At 33.9% G+C, this 22307-nt stretch overlaps 1 protein-coding gene across 3 annotated transcripts in view; it reads left to right on the top strand.

Annotated features, from left to right (window-relative positions):
* LOC115880531 (protein FAM76A) overlaps positions 1-22307 on the top strand; it is a 64702-nt gene continuing 42395 nt past the window's right edge. For all 3 annotated transcript variants that reach the window (XM_030897753.1, XM_030897754.1, XM_030897752.1), the window contains exons 1-4: positions 1-231; positions 362-640; positions 698-831; positions 16747-16984. In XM_030897753.1, the coding sequence (XP_030753613.1) occupies positions 148-231; positions 362-640; positions 698-831; positions 16747-16984 (735 nt within the window). In that variant the 5' untranslated portion in view covers positions 1-147. The remainder of the gene's footprint in view (positions 232-361; positions 641-697; positions 832-16746; positions 16985-22307) is intronic.

Below are 22307 nucleotides of genomic sequence, written 5' to 3'. Positions count from 1 at the left end.
ATAATTTTCAATATGGCCACTGCTATGAGTGGAGTTTTCTGAAATAGTTTATGATTTTGATTAATTGTTTTGTACGGGTATTTGTACTTTGCGATATTTAATAATTTTTGAGGACTGAATCGAGTATTTTTGTGAAAAATAATAAATATGAGTGCTCCTTTATTTGCATGTTCGCGATGTTTCGCTCGTTACCCTTTTGAGGAGTTATCCGCAGGTCAACAACTTTGTAAAGTGAGTAATTTTTATATTTAATATTGTATAATTTTATTAAAATAAGTTTTCTGAATGTTATTTATATTTACTCATTTGGACAAAATTATTAGAACCATAGTGAAAATACATTGTATATTTCTTCCAATAGGAATGTCGCGGTGCATTTCCAGTAGTGAAATGTACATATTGCCGGTCGGAATTTCAACAGACATCAAAGGGTAGTACTAGTGCAATTTGCAAAAAATGCGAACAGAATGTTAAGGCTTATGGGAAACCTACGGCCTGTGAATATTGTAATATTATAGCAGCGTTTATCGGTAACAAGTGTCAAAGATGCACAAATTCTGAAATTAAGTATGGTCCTCCTGTAAATTGTGAACAGTGCAAGCAAAAATGCGCCTTTGATAGGCAAGATGATGACAAGAAGGTAAAGGAAAAAATCAGTATTTGAAAAACACAAGGGGCATCTATTTCTATATTTCAGGTCGATGGCAAATTATTGTGTTGGTTATGTACTTTATCATTTAAAAGAGCTCTTGCAAAGACTAAACAAGGAGATGCAGAGAGGAGAGCTCAGCTTAAAATGTCACAAATACATAAGAAACACAAGGATGGAAAGTGAGTTAATTAGAACTATAGTTGAAAAGGAAATATATAAATTATTCTATTCTGCTTGTTTTGGTAATGCAATAGAATGAGGATACATTTGCTTCTCAAAAATACTTCCATGGTTATTTTGTACTGCAGACATGCATAGTTTATAAAATTTATTTAATTTTGCTGATAGTTATAACTGTTAGCACTATCTCAATTTCATATAGAATTATACTTTGTTACACTTATCTTTTACTGGCTCATTTGAGACAATGGCGGCTCGTGACCCTAGGGACTGGGTAGGTGACAAAATTTTAGTTGCGTCCATTTGTCCCCCTTCCCCCTCACCCTAAATTTACATAATATCCTAATCCAGTTCTTAAAATTATATTATCTCTGATTTAAAAACATAGCTCAAGAATATTTAGACAAAACTAAAGCAAAAATAACAACATTCAACGCAATGACATAATGTATAAGTATATGTTTTTTTATCTTCTCAGATGCTAATTTTTAAGTACTTTGATAAATAAGGTAGATAATAGTACCATGCATAGGATTTTATTTTGTTTTTATTTATTTAGGTAAACTTATTACAGTTTAGGGTTGGAACCTTTGGTGTTACACAGCAAAATAAAACACTAAATCACCATAATACACCAAAACACTTTTACTTTTACATTGGACGCGCGTTTCGCTAACCATGTTAGCATCATCAGCAGATGATTATAAACTAAAGTACAATCTACAAGTTGAGCGTTTATATACTCGCTCAGTGGGCACCGAGTGCGCGTGGCAAAATCTAGCCAACCGAGTCAAAGCCCACTGAGCATAACAGTTAGATTTCCGCCACTAGAGTAGTAGGAACAAAGAACTTGAAGGAATTGGACCGTTGTCTCTTTTCAAACCATCTTTACATTTATTAATTCTGATGCTTTCATATGCATCTAATTGCCTGTAATTTGAGACTTGTTTAATTAATTTTAAATTATTAAGATGTTATTTTAAATTATACAATGTTCTTTATCAACAATGTGTTCGGCAACGCACGATTTATCCGATCTACCATATCTTATCTGAGCTAAATGTTCTTTAAATCTAGTTAATATTGATCTTCTAGTTTGCTCAACATATTTCTGATTACAATCTTTACAAGAAATTTCATAAATACCCGACCTTTCCAGTGGAGGTGTTTTATCCTTTTGGATTACCTAATAATTGTTGTAATTTATTATTAGTACTATACACAAGTTTATAATTAACATTCTTAAAAATTCCTTTTAGACCACGGGATAACTCTCTATCAAACGGTATTGAAAAATATTTAGACGTATCTTTCTCAACATAAAAAGTCGAATTTTCAGAGAGCATTAACCTATACCTACGTTTTCTAATTAATTTATCAACTAGTGAAGGAAAATATCCATTACACTCAGTTACATTCCTAATATAATCTCTTTCTATTTCATATCTTTCGTTGGAAAGTGGGAAACTAAGTAATCTATGAACTAAGAAATTTAAACTAGCCATTTTATGTTCAACACTATGATATGATTCATTAGGAATATATCTGCGTGTGGTGGTATTTTTCCTATAGATATCAAATTCCAGGCAATTATTAGTATTTCTAATAACTAATACATCTAGAAAAGGTAATCTGTCGTTGTTCTCAATTTCATGCGTAAATTTAATGGAAGGAAAACGATTATTTAACTTAGAAATAAAATTATCTATGGTGTCTGAATGTGTGTCAAAAACAGCAAAAATATCATCCACAAACCTAAACCATACTCTTGGAAAATAGTCAAACTGATTCTTAGCCTCCAATTCAAACCTGCTCATGAATAAATTAGCCAAAAATGGAGACAATGGATTACCCATTGCTGTACTTTCCCGTTGTTCAAAAAAGTTGTTATTAAATTGTAAACAATTTTGTTTCATACATAACAATGTAAGCTCAATATATTCAATCACAGTTTTATTGTCGAGACCATCTACTACTACTCTAGTGGCGGAAATCTAACTGTTTGGTTTGGTTTGGACGCTCAGTGGGCTGTGACTCGGTTGGCTAGATTTTGCCACGCCCACTCGGTGCACACTGAGCGAGTATATAAACGCTCAACTTGTAGATTGTACTTTAGTTTGTAATCATCTGCTGATGATGCTAACATGGTTAAAAGTAAAAGTGTTTTGGTGTATTGTGGTGATTTAGTGTTTTATTTTGCTAGGTAAACTTAAAAATTAATTTTCTTAATAAAGTAAAAAAAATACCGAGGGTGCCATTTAAAAATTAACAGTTTTAGTCATTTCCAGTGAAACAAGAAGTGACCAAAAACAGTTGAATACGGCAATCAATCCTAATTTATGCCATATACTGCCATACCAAATCTCGTTTTTTTATCTGAAAAAATAAAAAAGTTATAGGGGTGTGCCACTTTTGAGACTCTCCCAGTATAGACAATTAAATTTACAAAGAAAACATTATGTTTTTCATATTTTGAGATTAATAAAAAAAGGAAAGAATAATTATGTTTTATGTATTAAATTAATAAATAATTAAGTAATTATTATTAATTTCTCTTAATAAAGAAAAGTTATTTATTATTATATATCAGTAAAATCATCTGATTTTAGGGCTATGAAAAGCTCTTTTTAAATTGAAAGTAAGGCAAGTGACGATAAACATTTATTTTTCATAGAATTTCTACTGTAATTTTTAATGCATTTCAAACATGAAAAATATCTCTTAACCCAAGTTACTTGTAAATGGTGTAGTAACAATCAAAATAAACAATTTTACAGTATATTTCTATGGAAATACAAGATGAGTCTTAAATAAGTGCAAATATTTTCAGGGGTGGTATATTTCGACCCCAGGAACACGTCTATGAGGTTTTTTCTCAAAAAAAGATGCTGAAAATCGTGCATTTTCTTTTAAATTTCCGTGTAATATTTTTTGAAAACTTTTTAGAACTGCATGTTCACCGCAAATTTTTCCCCACTGTAATTTCTTAATCTCTGATATTACCACAGATTATACAGATTATAAACTTATCGTCAAAAGCATTTTTTTTCGTGGTTCCAATTTTCGGAGTCGCGCACTAGTTAGGTTACTAGTTTGCGCACAAGCACGCCCACTTATGGTTTATGGCCTCTAAAATTGTGCACAGCGCCTGACCGGCCCAGTTATTATGCTGTTCAAACGGGACTTTCTTTTTGCGCACAAGAAAATTTACTCGTTTGCTCATCGTCATAGAAAACAATTTTCGTACCACGAATTAGGGACAAGATTTTTATCTGTATACTTATAGGATACCTAATCTGTGATATTACCATAGTTAAGGCTTTACTCTATGGTTACAGAACTAAAAGGGATGCAATTACAGAAAAAATCCGGTGGCTCTCAAACTTTTTTGGCCTACCGAGCCTCCACTATGTGGAGGCGAACGAAGATTTCGCCTAAACCCCGCTTTAATACGATACAACTCCGACTTACGTCGCGTCGCTACCGAACGATGAGTTAGGCAGAGACAGAAGACTGTCGTGAGGCATTGGTAGTGCTATAATAGGCGATGTAAAAATCGCCGAACAAAGGCGTTTGCATTATACTCCAACGGTTAAAATTACTATTTTGTTTTTAACGCAGCGGCGCAGTCAGCGTACGCCAGCGGTAGGGAATATTTTAATATACAATACCACAAATAGTAAATTAATATTGGTTATTTCAACACAATAACGTGTATTAACAGTATTTTTAGTTATTGGCAACATTAATAGTAAATAATATAATGTAATAAACCTCTTAAATTCTGACAAAATTATAGGGTAGACGCTGCCTACCTTGCTTAACCTGACGAGCCGCCACTGAGTTGGGATATTTACAATGAATTATTTATTTATTGATTAGATGTGGGACAAACTTGTACTGACTTTTAAAATAAAAATTGTTATTGCATTTAGTAATCAATTGGAACAGTAGAAAGTTGGAATACATGTGAAATACAGATTATGAATTGAATAATATGAATGAGCAAATTGTTATATAACAAATTCAGATTATGCATATCCACACCAAATTCTATTTAGTGATTGATGTACATACATACAGATAACAGGATCTTTCCTAAAACAATATTTAACTTAATAATATTAAAAAGTGTATCTTGATGCTCGGTATGTGTATTGATGCTTTGACAATTAGGGTTTATCGGGCATTCAATCATAATTTAAGTAGATTTCATTTTGCATCATTTTGAAAAAATATTTAGTAACATACAATTTAAATCTGACAAAAAGGAATATGGAATTATGTTTTAACTCAATATATCATATTTATTCATACATTTAAAAATCACAGAACATATTACACATATCTATTCCTTAAATTAGATTAGATCATCCATTGATTCCTTTCTAGTCATAATTTGTTTAGGCGTGTAGATTTCTACACGCCTATGTGTATAATTCATTTATGCCTATAAAATAGAGTAATAAGTAATAGAAACATGAAATTCAAAAAAATGGCTTCTTGAAAGTTCAATTACATCATTTTATGGAGGTTAGAGGTAAGGAGAAACATCTCTTATGGGACTTTATTTGAAAAAGTGGTCACCACAATGGCAAGAATGGGGTTCAATAAATGACCACGGTGTCGCTAACAAGCAATAAGAGATCAAACTGAACCGAGCGGTTAGAAATAAAGTGAAAGTAACAAAAGAAAAAGAGAGGCAAGACGCGGCTTCAGAAATCGCATATTTATCTGTCTCTTTTTAATAATTTTTTCCTGATCTAAAAATTTTTGGCGTTTTCAAAAGTAGAACTTTCGCTACATCAGCGCCATCTTAAGTGTTCCCTGTTTGATGACCATTTTTCAATACACGAAGATAATTCTCCTTACCTCTACCCTCCATACATCATTTAAAGAAACTTGGACTTCAAACGTTCATACTCCTAGGACATATTTTTTAGAACATTCATCCACATTTTACCTCCATAGGTCCAGCGCCCATAGAAGTGACGTAGGTATGGTGGGGGTGTGGTTCTGGTGCGTGGCGATGGCAATGCCAGTGTAAATAAATTAGGAAACGCCCACCGAGACGACGCGGCAGAGGTGCAGATCGGGCATACCATATTGTGACCACTAGTGGCGCACTGAAAGCTGCGTGGCGGTGGCGTGCCTCGTTCAGTACAAGGCATTTCGTCATAACCGTCGTTTCGTCATGATGATTTGTGTTTTTCATTAATGTGGAATGATCTACAATTTATTATCAACTTTATCGAATTAATTGAGTCAAAACCATGCTATAATCGATCAGACTACAGCAACAGAAATGCTCAAGATGCAGCCTGGAACGAAATTTCTAAGGAGGGATGCACCCAATATTGTCTTCTTTGCATATTATTTAAGTGTATTAATGCAAGTAAGTCTTCGTCCTCTGAAGACGACATTTTACTAAATAAACAAACACCTTATGCCGGATCTTGTTCTATTTTTACCACCTCAGTATGCGTTAAAACACCAGATCGCGACCACGCCGCAACCATACCGCTTCCAAGCCATAAGCTTCTGCCACTTCTGTGGGCGCTGGGCCTTAGTGGGCCAATTTCTAAAAATCGTACCCAGTGCTCAATTACGTTACCTATGAAACGTCTACGCAGAATTTCATACTTCTAAAACCGATTTTAACAATTTTTTGTAACAACTTTCACTCTTTATTTGTCTCTTAGGAAGTGAATTTTCAAAAAAAATTCTGCTGAAGTACTCACTTTTGTCACTTAAGAAACCTCTGTACAAAATTTCATACTCCTAGGACCTAATTTCGCTTACAGTTTCACTCCCTTAGGAGATGAATTTCAGCTCTTTGTTTAGTTCGAAACGAAGGTTCCGATGCATCGATGTTAGTATTAGCGAAATCAGGTGATTAATTTATTTAAAATTTCTTTACATTTTATCATTTCCGTTCGCCACGCGCCGCGCCGTTTCGAAATAACGAAGAGCACCTTTTTTACGTAAAAAAAGTCCTATCTTTAATTCTTATTGATTAAAATTGCTGTATCTATAAGGATAAAAGAAGTACCACCAGTAGTACTCTCTACCCTAATGGAAAGTACCCTTTCAGGGCTGTTACGGAATTTACACTATTGCCATTTGCTCTGGCATTAAACTTTTAAAATGTATATAAGAGTGCCAAATTTCAATAAAAACGGTTTACCTACCAATGTTCTTGAAAAGAAACAAAGTACATTATTTTTTTTACGCTTTCCAGGAAGCCAAAAATGCAATAATATACAGGGTGTTCCATTTAAAAAGAATCATCCCGATCCACTCACACTTTTTTGAGCCACTCTATAGAAGTTAAAATATTTTCTTGAAATACATCCTAGTACATACTTTAGGTTTGCACCTAAACAAAATTCCCAAGTGTTTTATTCTAGGAGCTACAGATGTCCGACGCACTATTGCCGGACACTGTATACAAAATTTAACTCCCATGTGCAAATTTTCATACCGCTAGGACAGATTTTATTTTTTTTGTATACCACATTCACCCCTCACTTCATCCCCTTACAGGGCGAATTTCCAAAAATCGTCTTTTAGTGCTCAATTACGTCACCCAAGGAGCCTCCGTGCAAAATTTCATACTCCTTGAACAAATTATTATGCAACCACCCCTAATTCCTCAGTTACCATTTGGTCTTTTCTTTATTCTATGCAAGAAGTCCATGAAGACTCCATGCCCCGAAAGAAACTGTAACGTAATAGTCCACGTCTTCGTGTTTCATACTCGTCCAGTCCTCCACGTTGTGGATTAACTTTCTAGTCCACCTTCCCTTTTCGGACACATCCCACTCCTCTTGCCATTTTTAATGGGTATTTCCCCGTTGCCGTTTTTTCACCTCATCGGTAATCTTTACTTTAACAAATAAATCTCGCTTTTCCTCAGCTACTAAATGCAGCGGGATCAGCCTAGCTATTATAACCAACACGGCATAATTGACCATGATCTAATAATCAAAAAGGAAATACCACTCCTGCAACTCCCAGTGGACGATATGCCAAGAACGTACAACTTTGACAAACATGTCAATGTAGTATTGAGCAATAAGAAGGATTGGAAGAGCGAAACGCTTGCCCAGCAGTTAAATGACCATACCATAACTTGGTATACTGATGCTTCCAAAACCAATACGGGAACAGGGATCGGAGTGTTTGGGCCGAGAGCTAATTACTCCGAACCAATGGGCACTTACCCTAGTATCCTACAGGCAGAAATCTACGCTATCGAGAGATGCGTACAACTTTTCTTAGATAGGAACTATCGGAAACAAGAAATAGCCATCTTATCTGATAGTCAAGCAGCGTTAAAGGCGATCAACTCAGTATCAATCGATTTGAAATTGGTCAAAGAATGCATAGAGAAGCTGAATAAATTAGGCAAAGAAAACAAAGTCCTCCTACACTGGGTGCCTGCTCACCAAGGGATAGAAGGCAATGAAAAAGCAAATAATCTAGCTAGGAAAGGAGCGAACACTCCACTAACTGGACCAGAACCGTTCTGCTTTCCAAGTGGTAACCAACTCAAGGCGGAACTCAAGAACTTGGAAGATTCCATCCGCAACCTGGAATGGAAATCTTGCAATGGTCTAAGACACTCGAAGAAGTTTCTGAGGGCTTATGATCAAGAAAAATCACAGATCTTCCTGGGTCTGAGTAAGAACAATCTTCGGATTGTCACGGGGTTTTAACAGGACACTGTCTCCTCAATGAACACCTCAGTAGATTGAAACTAAGAAGAAACAGCGAATGCAGATTCTGTGGGGAAGATGGTGAAACACCAGTACACCTCATCACTGAGTGCGCCGAGACGACAACCATTCGTGCCATGAATTTTGGTACGACTGATATTGGAGATGGAGAACTACCGTCTATAAAACCGTCCCAGATACTGGCTTTTGTCAAAGCCCTGGGACTGTATGATGAGTTATGATTCAAGAAAGGGGGACACAATGGATCTGTAAGGTCGAAGTGATTAACCCCCCTCCCACTCATTCTAAATTCTAAAATTCTAAAATGATCTAATAAGCACATAATTAAGTTTTTTTGGCTTTGGTGGTATATCAGTTTCGTTCTTTAATTCCTTCTTGGTCGACTAACTTTTCAAATGGTTAGTTAATTCATCAAAAATGCTGTTCCATAACCAAAAGCAATAGTGTTTGGGGTCAATTCTTGAACCGCTGCTTTTTTTTTTAATTTTTACATTAAAAATTTTCTCTCGTGTTTCATATATCCATTTGCAGACATATTATTATGTCCAGCCTTTCTTCAGATCTGGCACCAAGAGTCAGGGTGCCTCCACACTATCCTAAAAACGGCGTATCGGCGTAACGACCTTGAATCGATTTCCAGTAATTCTATTGGCTGAAAAATTCATCTGTCAAAAATTTTATTTGTCAAATTCATCTGTCAAAAATTTCAGCCAATAGAATTACTGGAAATCGATTCAAGGTCGTTACGCCGTTACGCCGATACGCCGTTTTTAGGATAATGTGGATGCACCCTCAATGTTGCGGCGCATTCAAGATTTTTCTAAAGAACATAATTTGCAAATCAACCCTAAAAACCGGATGACGTTATTTTATTTGAAGAATCACGTATACAGGGTGGTCCGAACTGTATTCCGGAAACTTCGACAGCACTTTTTGCAGATAAAAATAAGTAAAAAAGTTCATATAAATGTATGTCCAAAAATGCTTAGTTTCGGAGATACAGGGTATAGAATTTTAATTTTTATTTCGATTTTTTCCAAATAATTTCTGAAGTAACGTCCATATTTGGATGAAAATTGGTGTCTGGGAGTTTTTTGACATGAGAAATTTGGATTTTCATGTCAATATGATTCTTAATTTTTTAGAATTTTCTCAAAGCTTTCATGTTCGTTCTGCTCCTTCTATCGGTTATGACGTTCTCTACTGCCGCCGGAAATCCGCTTCCTTTTTTCATAGTTTCCATAAAACGCCTATTAACTTGCTAATTTCTTCCATTTGTCATTATTCATGCATATATTTTTCGATCTCCCTGTGTGCTTTCCAATCGTTTTATTATATAGGTCGAATATATCGACTTTCCTTAACTTGTAATCCAAATTTCAGCTTTCAATTCAATATGCTGAGGTAATAATTTAACCAATGCTTCTTCATATTTTTTTAGACCATATTTTTGTCAATTTTTTATTTTTTATCTTAAAAACTATAAGTATAGGATAATTTTCGAAGAAAAAAGAAAGAAAAATCATGGGAAATGAAAGTAATTTCGAAAAATGTAATATTATACCGGATTTTCAATTTAAAATAACAAATATGATGTAGAATTGTAGCGTTTTTTTATAAACATTACCACTGCGAACGGCAGCTTTTCATCGGAGTGCAGTCGTGGATAAGGTATTTCACTGGAAAGAAAACTAATTAATAACAATAAACAAAAAAAAATAGATATTGGGCGCCAGGCATTAACAGAGAAAGAAAACACAGCTGTATATTACTTAAAACTAATGGCTATATTTATTCATGATGAATTCTGATGGTAAATAGCATTGTACAATTTTAATAATTATTATAGTGGTTAAATACTATTACAAGGCGTAATCTAATGAAACCTAAAATCTAAATCATATTGTGACTACTAAATCGACATAAATGTTCTTAATAATCTAACCACTAAATATAGTCTGTACGATATTATTTAAAATGTACGTTATTAAGTTAAGACTGAAAATCGACTGAAAACTAGAACCTAAATCTACACTTAGCTGTTCTTGAGGTAATCCTGTTTCAAAGAGTAGCAGCGTGAGGTGGTCTCGCATCTCTGCACTGTCTCTCGGCTATTCTGTTGGCCAATACAACAAAAGGGGCTAGAATGAGGACACCATGTATCAATACAGCCGTAACTACTGACTAGACTGAGAAATGGGAGCGAAGCAGCATGGGGCTTACGCTGTATCCATACTGTGGCAATATGGGGACACTACTAGCGATGGGAACTATCGAATGAATTAAACGATCGAATGGTTACTGAATGAATGATTTCAACTATCGAATGATTTTATTCGAATAAAATAATTCATTCATTTGTATACTAAAGCATATGTGACAACCCCACCATGCGACTAAATGGTTATCGTTGAGCCACGACCCACGACTATCGAATGCTTTTGATAAATGAAATTTAGTATTCGTTTGATTTTTGTGTGCGCCAGTGCATTATTAGTTCTTCCAAATTTTTATAATTTCACCTTATAAATACTGTGCTATAAAATATTTAAAATACTAAAATTGTAGTTTTTTTTAATTGACGATTGTGTGCGTGTGCAGGTGTCAAAATTTTTCAGAAAATTTGTGTGATTTTCCGTAGCCCGATCTTTCAGTTATTTTATTTTATATGGTATATCTATATGGTCTATTTTTAATGGGAAATTTTGAGAAGTAGCAATTTTTAAGAGAGATGAGATGAACTTAGAATTAATTTTAAAAATACATATTTGTATTTTAGATGTTTTAATAATATGAAATAGTTGAACTTAATAATCATATTTAAGTAATGTGGTTAAGTAAATGGGGTTATCGAACTCAAACTATGGGGTGAGAAAATTAAATTTTTGCTACTACGTAAAAAAATGTTTATATTAAATTATTTTAAATTTTGTTGTTAATAGGTATAACAAATTATTACTGTTATTATTATTTTTATTAAACCAGTCTTTGCTTTAAAACATTAAAAATCATTTTCCTACATCCAAAATAACAAGTATTATTGCAGTGTAACAACAGAATATTAATAAAAAAATGCAAAATATATATAGACATACTACCCCTAACTAACTAAAGCCAAACAATAATATTCTTTGCTAATATCAACTAATACCAACATATGGCAACAGCGCCCTTCATAATATATTTTCTGTGTAAATACTAGCACCTCAATAAAAAAAATAATGTGCAATCATCCTTATCTTTATATGACTCCGCAAAAAATCAAAGATGCCGGCTTCTTCCATAGCAATGCGACCGACCGCTGTCGGGTTTCTCTAGAAAAAAGAAGAAAAAAGTTTCTCTAAAGAAACCTACGTCGCCGGGCGACAACTAAAATCCAGTTAATATTTTATTATAATCGATCCTGACGAATAAATGAATTTCATAAATGAATGAATTTTATAAATGAATGGTTTTTGCCTCCGAATTACTAGAATACAATATTTCAAGGCAGATGACGCATCTATTCGATAATTTTTATTCGAATAGTTTTCAACGAATGTTTTTTTACTAGCCATCGAATTATTCGAATGAATTGCAACTATCGAATGTTTCGATAGTATTCATTCGATAGTTCCCACTACTAGACACTACCCGTACCTTGGAACACTACTAGGACCTTGGATAAGGTCCGTAACCTGGGCCATAAGCTTGTACCATAACCTTGGACACAGTCCGTCCATAAGACAACGGTACAGGGGAACACTACCCGTACCTTGGATACTACTAGGACCTTGGATAATGCCCGTACCTTGTAAATAGTCCGTACCTTGGACCCTAAAAATACGAAACTCTTGTTTAAAATCAAACAAAGGAAGTGGAAGCGAAAGTACGTCTGGCCTGTTCGATCTTCGTCAAAATCGCAGTTTTGGGGTTGAAACGTTTGGACGACACTTTTCTCTCACTTTGTCAATGTTAATTCTGAGGACTGCCCTTTTCAGTGTTTTTTCACATCAATTTTAGTTTTGTGACAAAACTTTTGTCGATGTTGATGTGCAATCCGTACTGCGTGTTATATTCAGCGATGCAGTTCAACATGTTCTGAAGGTGTAGAACGTTGACAGCGAGCATGACTGTACCATCGGCAAAACGAGTATTATTAATAAAGGTGCCATTGATTTTAATACCATCCTTAACACTCTCTAGTGCCTCACGGAATGCCGCTTCGGAGTAGATGTTGAAAGGGAGTAGTTCAAGTCGGCATCGCTGTGTAATTTAACTAGGAATGTCAATCCCGGGATCCCAAAGGATAGTTTGTCTCGAAAAATCCCGGGATAAGTTTAAAAATCACCGGATTAATATCGAATTTTTATGCATATATTAAATTGTTTCATTCGGCTATTTGAAAATTGGGAACGAATATGAGACAGTGTTAAAACTAGTGATGGGAATAATCGAATTATTTTCACCATCGAATAATTAGTAATAATTCATATTTCACAATCGAATTAATAATTCGAATTATTTAGTAGTATTATAAATTTAACCTAAAAATAAATTCGTCCCAGCTAGTGTTCGTCTAGGGGCTATTTTAAACAAATTCTGAACCATTGCCATGCCTATATTCTATCACTGAATAAAAAATAAAAAAAATATTCTTTATTCAATGTATTCTATTAACTGTGCCGAAGCCGTTTAATAAATTAAACCATAATTTAAAGTTTTAAATTTAAAAGTGCCGAGTTTATGATTGTTTCAATTCCTATTGAAAAAAGCTCATATCTAAAATAAAAGCTTCTTCTAAAACGATATAAGTATGTCCTTGTTTACGTGCGGTTCGTATTTCATTTTATTTTATCAGTTGCAATCAATAATTATTTAGATAAAAGAAGAAAATTAATTTTAGTGTTCGGCAGGTGTTCGGTGAAATTTGGGTGAGATGGAAATGAACCAAATATTACTAATAGTACTATACTAATTACTAATATTCGTATTCGTCCATAAGAGGTTATCTTTTATGTTCATTTGTAATTCGATTACCACAGATAAATATAAAATACTACTAATTTTTATCTCGATTATATCGAAAAAGATAATTCGAATTAGTTAGTTTTAATTTACTATCGAATTAGTCGTATTATTTAATTCGAATTTTCCCAACACTAGTTAAAACTTATATTTGACTGTAAAACTAATAGATCAGCTTACTTGATAAGCTTGGCCGCTTTAGTCTCTTAGAAAATTCCATAAAAAAGACCCTCATTGATCTAAACATTTATCAATTTTGGACTCATAGAATGGCCAGAAACATTGTAAAAATACTCCGGCCAATAAAATTAACAGTTGAAGCCTTATGTCAACGCGACATAGGTTTATGCAAAGCAGATGCCACATTAATGTTGCCAAATAAAAACCCCACTGAGATCTACAACACTGATTAAGAAAATGGAGCAAGCAATGCAGAACCATTTATTCTAACATTCTCAGCTATCTTACAAATCCCGACATTATACTGACTGCCTGTCGACATACGACCCGACTGAATCAGATGATTGCTTCAAAACATCAAATATTTTCTTAATTAAATATGAATTAGAAAAACTATTGGTCGGGCTAGAACATGATATGCAATCAGAGCAGAAACCAGCAACGACAACGACGAGGATGAGCTTCCCATTGGCGAAATTCTGAGAAGAGAAGATAATGAGCTCTTGGAGATAAACTGCAGAAGGCAGTACTTTGAATAAGAAGACTAAGGAAGGAGCATATCAAAAATCTTAGGTACACCGCGATGGGCCTCAAATATGGCCAACTTAAATTCCGGTTTATCAGTGTCGTTCTAATTTTATTTAAAAAATGTAAAACTATGATGTAGGGTAGACGTGGGGTAGACTCAATAATTTGTTGTTTTATTTTACGTTGTGAATAAATGTTGGTAGTTATTAAAATTGTTATAAAAATATATAATTCTAATAAAAATAGATAAGTTATAATAAGTATTTATTAACACAAACATCCGATACGCTACTGAAGCAGGTAAGTCAAATTAACGTATCTAAATTCTTTGACATCTAATCTTTGACAAGTAATAAATAAAAGCTAAAATGCAAGAAAAATATATAATTTAGTTAATTTAAGTGAATTTCATAAATGATCGGTTTACTACACGTATAGTCACTTACTAGCGAAAAGTTGTTCCATTATTTCACTCAATTTTTGCCGAGATCTACCGCATGCTACACAACCAACTATTTTAGAGTCTTTTTCGATAAATCGCGATAGTGTCACTGTTAATTTAAGTTCTGCCACAATTTCCATCTAGATTTACTACCTTTATACGACTACCAGTAGTAGAATAAATAACATAAAATAAGCTCCGTAAAGACTGACAAATCCACAAAATTTCAAATCAAATTCAAATGTGTCAAATGAATCGTCAAACAGAACTGTCAAGGATCCCCACCCTAGAGTGCTTTTAGGGTGCTTTTTCCGCCCACCATGCATGAATACATGGATAGTATTATGCTCCTTCCTTAGTCTTCTTATTCAAAGAGGCAGTACAATAATGTTCGGAGCCCATGCCCATACAAATAGGGACCAAAAAAGTGATAAGACGCGATTGTCCGATATCATTTCTGAAGGAATTGAACCATGCGCAATTGGTAGGGTTACCAGATGAAAACTTGTCCACCCCGGACAAGCCTTCCCAAAAATTCGGACAAAATCCGGACGTCATAATTTTTTAGCGATATAAGAGCAAAAATAATATATTGTATTATTAAGTGTAAAAATGATACTTTTTGTGAGGAGGCTATACGACATACAAGCGAGGCACAAAAAATCAATTTTACTCCGAATAGAATATGCTATTTTGTTTTCAAACGCCACAAATAATAATTTTTTAAACAATTTTAAATGTTCTAAATAATATGAAGAGATTTAAAAGAGACTTATATCGAGAAACTATGGTTACGCTCGTTGTATTTGACACTTTATGTCAGTTTAATAATGTTGTCAATCATGTGGCCAAAAATAATAGATACTTTTGTGATGTTTGCAAAAAAAATACATTTATAACTTTCAAAACTTCAACAATTTTTTTTATTAAAAGTAATATATCATTTTGCATTATTGCGACATTTCTAAAAAGGGAACATTAAATTCCGGTTTTGGTTTGGGGTAATGGTATAAATGTCAATTTTAGCCAATCAGTGCGTATCTTGTCGGCTTTGTATATCGGGCGCGTCCCCGGCTCACCCCTATGTGTGGCTCGCCCCCTATAACTTTTTTATATTTTCAGATAAAAAAAGGAGATTTGGTATGTTAGTATATAACATAAATTAGAATTGATTGACGTATTCAATTGTTTATGGCCACTTCCTGTTTCACCGGAAATGACTACAACTTTTGATTTTGGGTTAGGTTAAGTTAGGTTAGGTGGTGTCATTTAACCTCCGGTATGTTTTTACAATATTCGATAGAAAATCTCACTACGCAAACACTCTGAATAGAACATATAATATGTCAATTTTTGATATTTTCGCATATGGTTTATTTGAAATTGTAACATGCGGTTCGTAATGACAATTTGACTCGAACTACCAAGTGTGTGGTACCAAATTATTCGTAAAAAAATACTTTTTCCAAATATGCTAATGAGCCACCCTTGTTTCCTTTGAAAAAAATGAGATATGACTAAAAATTACGATTTGTGCATCTTATAACGGGCCCCGACAAGACACGAAAATCATTAGACGCTCTAATGTATCTTTCCAAGGCTCCTTGATTAAAAACTAGTTTTTAACACATCCATGGCACCCTAGATTGAAAAATAAAATACGATTCTTTTTAGCTAAAATGTCAAAAGTTGACATATGATATGTCATTCTATTCAGAGTGTCATTTGCTATCGAATAAAGTAAAAATATACCAGGGGTGCCATTTAAAAATCAAAAGTTGTAGTCATTTCCGGTGAAACAGGAAGTGACTAAAAACAATTGAATACGTCAATCAATTCTAATTTATGTCATATACTAACATACTAAATCTCGTTTTTTTTATCTAAGAAAATGAAAAAGTTATAGAGGTGAGCCACTTTTGAGACGCGCCCGGTATAGAATTAATCAGTTCTGTAAGGATTTTAAGGCTCCTTTAAATTTACTGATTTTTCAACAATACGTATTTTTATTTCAGACTACGTGGTCACAACAAGAGACCTAACAGACCTGATGTTACTAAAATGCCAGTACCCGACGAGCAGCCACCAAATAAAGTGGCTCGTAATAATACTGCCCCAGGAATGGTAAGAACTGATCTGGATCCCAACAGTTCGGATCATGTAGTCGCAATGACTCAGCTTAAAGAACAGATTGCCAGCCTTAAAAAGCAAATTACGCAAAAAGATTCTCAGCTTTTAGGAAAAGATAAAATGGTAAGTTATTGATGAAACGTAATTCTTGTAATTAGATATAAATTCAATCATATATTTCGAAAATATTTGAACATCATTTTTAATATACAAATTAAAGTGTGAGAAATTGAATAAAGAATTTTACAAATCAATTAGAACTTGATAGGAGCGTACGGAAAAGTTCTTTTCAATTATACAATGCTCGTTGAACAAAATTCCCTAAGCTAAATTAGGCATAGATACGAGGCATGTTTTTTAAGTAAGTACCGTTTTGGAATTAAAAAAAAACGTGCGAAGATATCGCAATAATTTTATTTTTACATGAAAGCCTGTACCTTAATCTACTTTTCTACATAATTTCCGTGAATATTGAGGCATTTGTCATAACGTGGCACCAGTTTTTCAATACCCTCCTCATAAAATTCTGCCGCCTGACTGGTTAACCACTGTATCACAACTGTTTTGACTTCGTTATCGTCTTGAAGACGCTGACCGCCCAGGTATTTCTTCAAGTGCAGGAATAAATGGTAGTCACTGGGCGCCAGATCAGGGCTGTATGGAGGATGATCTAGAGTTTCCATTTAAAAGATTTGATGAGATCTTTGGTCCGATTAGCCACATGTGGACGGGCATTGTCATGCAGCAAAACAATACCCTTACTCAACTTGCCACGTCTTTTGTTTTGGATTGCACGGCGCAGATTGTTCAATGTCTCACAATAAGATGCTGCATTGATTGTCTCATTACAAGGCAGAAACTCCACTAGCAATACTCCTTTTCTGTCCCAAAAAACTGTGCACATGATTTTCCGGGCAGAAATTGTTTGCAAACTTCACTGTTTTGGGTGATGATGAATGTCGCCATTCCATGGACTGTTGTTTCGATTCTGGTGTGACGTAGGCCACCCATGTTTCGTCACCAGTAACAATTTTGTCTAAAAATCTTCACCTTCATTGTGGTACTGCTCAAGGAAAGTCAATGCACTGCCTAAACGTTGGGTTTTGTGCAAATCCGTCAACATTTTCGGAACCCAACGTGAACACAATTTCCGGTAATTCAAGTTCTCGGTCACAATGCGATACAAAACACAACGAGAACATTGAGGAAAGTAGTCACACAATGATGAAATTGTAAAGCGTCTGTTTTCTTTCACCTTTTCGTCCACTTTCTGCACCAAATCTTCATTAACGACCGAAGGACGCCCACTCCGTTCTTCATCATGCACATTTGTGCGGCTATCTTTAAATGCTCTCACCCATTTCCTTACCACACTCATAATGTTTTGTCCGTAAACTTCACAGATCTCACGATGAATATCGATCGGTTTTACGCCTTTAGCACTAAGAAATCGTATGACAGCCCGTACTTCACAATCGGCGGGGCTCACGATTGTCGGAGCCATCTTAAACGCTCAATAAACAACGTATACAATGAAGAATCAGACTGTACTGGCGTCTGTGCATAGACAAGAGATGTAGGTAACCAGCGCGCATGCGCGGAACGCCGACCGTAGCGCTGCGGCGGCGGAATCGCAAAACGGTACTTACTTAAAAAACATGCCTCGTATTTGGGTGTTATGGTGCAGATTAACAAAAGCCTCTGTCCCAACGCTAAAAGTATTTTATTTTTAATAAATATCTCCGATATGTGTGCATAAAATGCTAATTGTTGCTAATTGTCTAAGTTTTTGCTTATGAAATTACCTACAAATTGGTATATTTAAGTGAATAATTTGATTAAACCAGTGGCGTGCAGTTAGTCCTTAGACTTTTTAAATCTATTGCGTTGCTCAGATTCATAGTTTATGTAGCAAATAATATTCCTTAATATATTTTTAAGATGCTGAAACATTAGGTATTATAAAGTTTTTAATCTACACTTTGTTTGACATTTCATTTAGGCCCGATCAGAACATTGAGCTGGTGCAGAAAAATTTCGTGCTCCTATTGGCAATAATCAAAGACATCTAAATGGGTAGACAGAACACTCCATTCATAAAACTCATTTTTTTAGAATCATACACGGTTTGACACTTTTATGAGAGTTAAAAAGAGATGGGTACATAGATATGACAACACGGTTGAGTTTCGTCTATCTTTCTGTCATTTGGCTCTATCAGTGGCGTGATGTTTTTTTTTATCAAAAATTGATTGGGGTTGCCTCAGACCAATTTTACATTATAACTAGTTTTTCCTGAGGTCTAACTGAGGGTAACTCTAATTTCACAATCGAAAGCGCCAACAAATAAGAAAATATACGTATTTTTGTAATAATCTACTTATAACTATTAAAAGTATCTAGATACGCTACTGTAAGCATGACTAAAGGTAAAAAAACGTAATGACACTTACCGTCGAAATATCAATTCCGGGTTAGAATAGTCCATCTTTTTACAAACCATGCACTGACGAACCATCGTAGATAGTTAAAAACTACTTTAAATAGATTAATAATTATTAGAAAGTCGTTCAAAAGCTACAAAAACTTTCAACTACCGCAGAAAACTCACAACCGCGCACTGTCAAATATAAGTTGAATGAAAACAAATAAAAACGTCAAATGTCAGCGTAATTCATCCAGATTTCGACAATTTCGTAGTAAAGATGAATCCGCAGCGATGCCGCTAGTTGTCATTGCAATTTCCCCAATATAATTTAATTAGAAAACTAAAAATGATTTCAAAGGTATAATCCTGGCACAATCTATGTATATTAAATAAAGTTATATACCTATACAAATATTTAGTTTAACGTTTCTATAGGTACCCAAAAAACATTAATAACAATAATAACATTTGGAACTTGAACCGTTCTATCACATATCGCGTAAATCTGTCATCATCGATTTTTGCGGAACACGGTTCGTTATCGCGATAAAATGTAAATTGTTTTGTCTCCTTTTTTTAGGTGTCTTTGGCAATAACCCATAAATATTTGCGATGAGTTTTAACAGGGCCGAACCGGCCGAACTCGGGTAGCAATAGGCTATTTCGTTATTCTTGTATGTTTTGCGGTTAATTACAAATGGCTTTTTGTTTATGCTTCTATGTTTATACACTCAGATGCAAAAAACGCAACGGAAATTTTTTTCGTCTAGTTTAAAGTGTTATATTTCTTTTATTTTTAGCCCTATTTTCATAATTTTTTTTAGCAAACTGTCTATACCTAAATCTATCAACTTTAATTCATATACTCATTTTTTTATAAACTTTAGTCTTTGGCTGATTATACAGGGTTAATTGAAGGGTTGTCTTTTACCTTAACTTTAAAACACTCTGTGCAATAATTATCATTGCTTTATGATGTTATTTTTAAATATCACAAGGTGGCTTTGGTGACTGTTGTCATAATGTCATATCGACACTTCATTGGAATTCTATATTAATATTTAAAAAACGTTAAAAAATAACGATTTAGACTTGGTTTTAATAAATATTAGTAACACTACATAACTATAAGGATATAAAAAACATAACTGTAATAACTAAGTGTACAAACAGATAAGAAACTTGTAAAAAATACTCTTATACTTTGTATTGCCTCTCCCGGCTGCTATGATCTGTCTGTAGATGTCGGGTCATACTGTAACGTTTTTTTAAAACATTATCACTGCGAACGGCAGCCTTTCGTTGGTAGAGCAGTCGTGGATAAGGTATTTCACTGGAAAGAAACTAATTAACAATAATAACTCCAAATTATAAATATTGGGCGCCAGGCATGTACAGAGAAAGAAAACACAGTTGTATATTACTTAAAACTAATGACTATATTTATTCATGATGTTCTTAGATGGTACATGACATTGTAGAGTTCTAATAAATATATAGTGGTTATATGTCAAAGAAAGTGGTGGTAAGAGTCGTACTAAATATCAATGAAAACAACTACGATAAAATACAAGACATTGTAAAGTTTAAGAGAGTATATGAAATGTAGCATTACTTTAATTAATTTGATATATTCCATATGATGCTAAATCGAAGATGTTGCAACCTGTAGATTCTAGAATCTATGTTTGGTTATTCATCTGTTAAAATAGTGCGATAATAATATCTATAAAAGTAATACAAACACTATTTTACAGGTAAAATATTTTTTTTTGGGTAAAGGGGTTTTTTACTAGAAACAATAAGTTTTTGACGCGTAAAAAATAGTTTTTTACGTGTAACAAATAGTTTTTTACACGTAATTTTTTTTTGGCATAACAAAAGGTTTTTTACCAGAAACAATAAGTTTTTGACGAGTAAAAAAAATAATTTTTTACGTGTAACAAATAGTTTTTACAAGTAAAAATTTTTTTTTTGGGTAAAAAAGTTTTTTTACCAGAAACAATATAAATAAGCTTTTGACGCGTTAAAATTAGTTTTTTACGTGTAACAAATAGTTTTTTAAACGTAATTTTTTTTGCGGAAGGAAGGGTTTCTACCAGAAACAATAAGTTTTTGACGCGTAAAAATTTTTTTTACGTGTAACAAATAGATTTTTACACGTAACAAATAGTTTTATACGCGTAAAAAATAGTTTTCTACCAGTAACAAATAGTTTTATACGCGAAAAATATAGTTTTCTACCAGCAACAAATAGTTTTATACGCGTAAAAAATAGTTTTTTACGTGTAACAGTTTTATTCGCGTAAAATAATAAAAATAGATTTTTACGTGTAACAAATGTTTTTTACGCGTATATAATAATTTGATTCACTTTTACAAAATTTGTATTAAAATATCAATATTTTTTATAAACACGTGGACTGCTCACAAAGACACGTCGCGTCACTACGAATTTCTAAGCCGTTAACACGTTTCGTTACAACGAGCTCGTGTGTCACGGCCTTGAATTTTTACTCCCAGCGCGCGTAAATAAGTTTCACTCCAAAATGATTCATAAATCAGGTCCTAAAATTGTATTAGCAACTAGAGATATTTACTATTCTATTATATAATTATAATTATTTATTATAAGTACTAACCACACACAACACTACAATATAAAAAGCTATACACATATAAACTAAAATTCGTAAAATAAAAGACAAATAATAATTATTATTTTTACACACAACACTGGTACTAGTAGTAGATTGTGTTTGTCTCCGAATATATGCCCCGGCCCGTCCACAATTCAATCCCAGCATCTTTTATCTTCGTCTTTTCAACGCTAACGGCGCCGATCTTGCCTATCTCTTTCTCACAGGATTGATTGTTGGACGGGCCGGGAATCCACGAGCTTGCGACGTTACTAATTGATATCTTGATAGAAACTGCAAACCTGCCGCGTCTTTTGCGTGTTTTTAATAGACACAAATCGAAAAAAGCGCTTGAGACGCAAAAAACGTAAAACGCTAA

This window comes from Sitophilus oryzae, unplaced genomic scaffold (genome assembly GCF_002938485.1).
Source record: "Sitophilus oryzae breed Bouriz unplaced genomic scaffold, Soryzae_2.0 scaffold_1625_pilon_pilon, whole genome shotgun sequence".
Classification (NCBI taxonomy): Eukaryota; Metazoa; Arthropoda; class Insecta; order Coleoptera; family Curculionidae; genus Sitophilus; species Sitophilus oryzae.
This window is presented reverse-complemented; position numbering and strand designations above follow the sequence as displayed.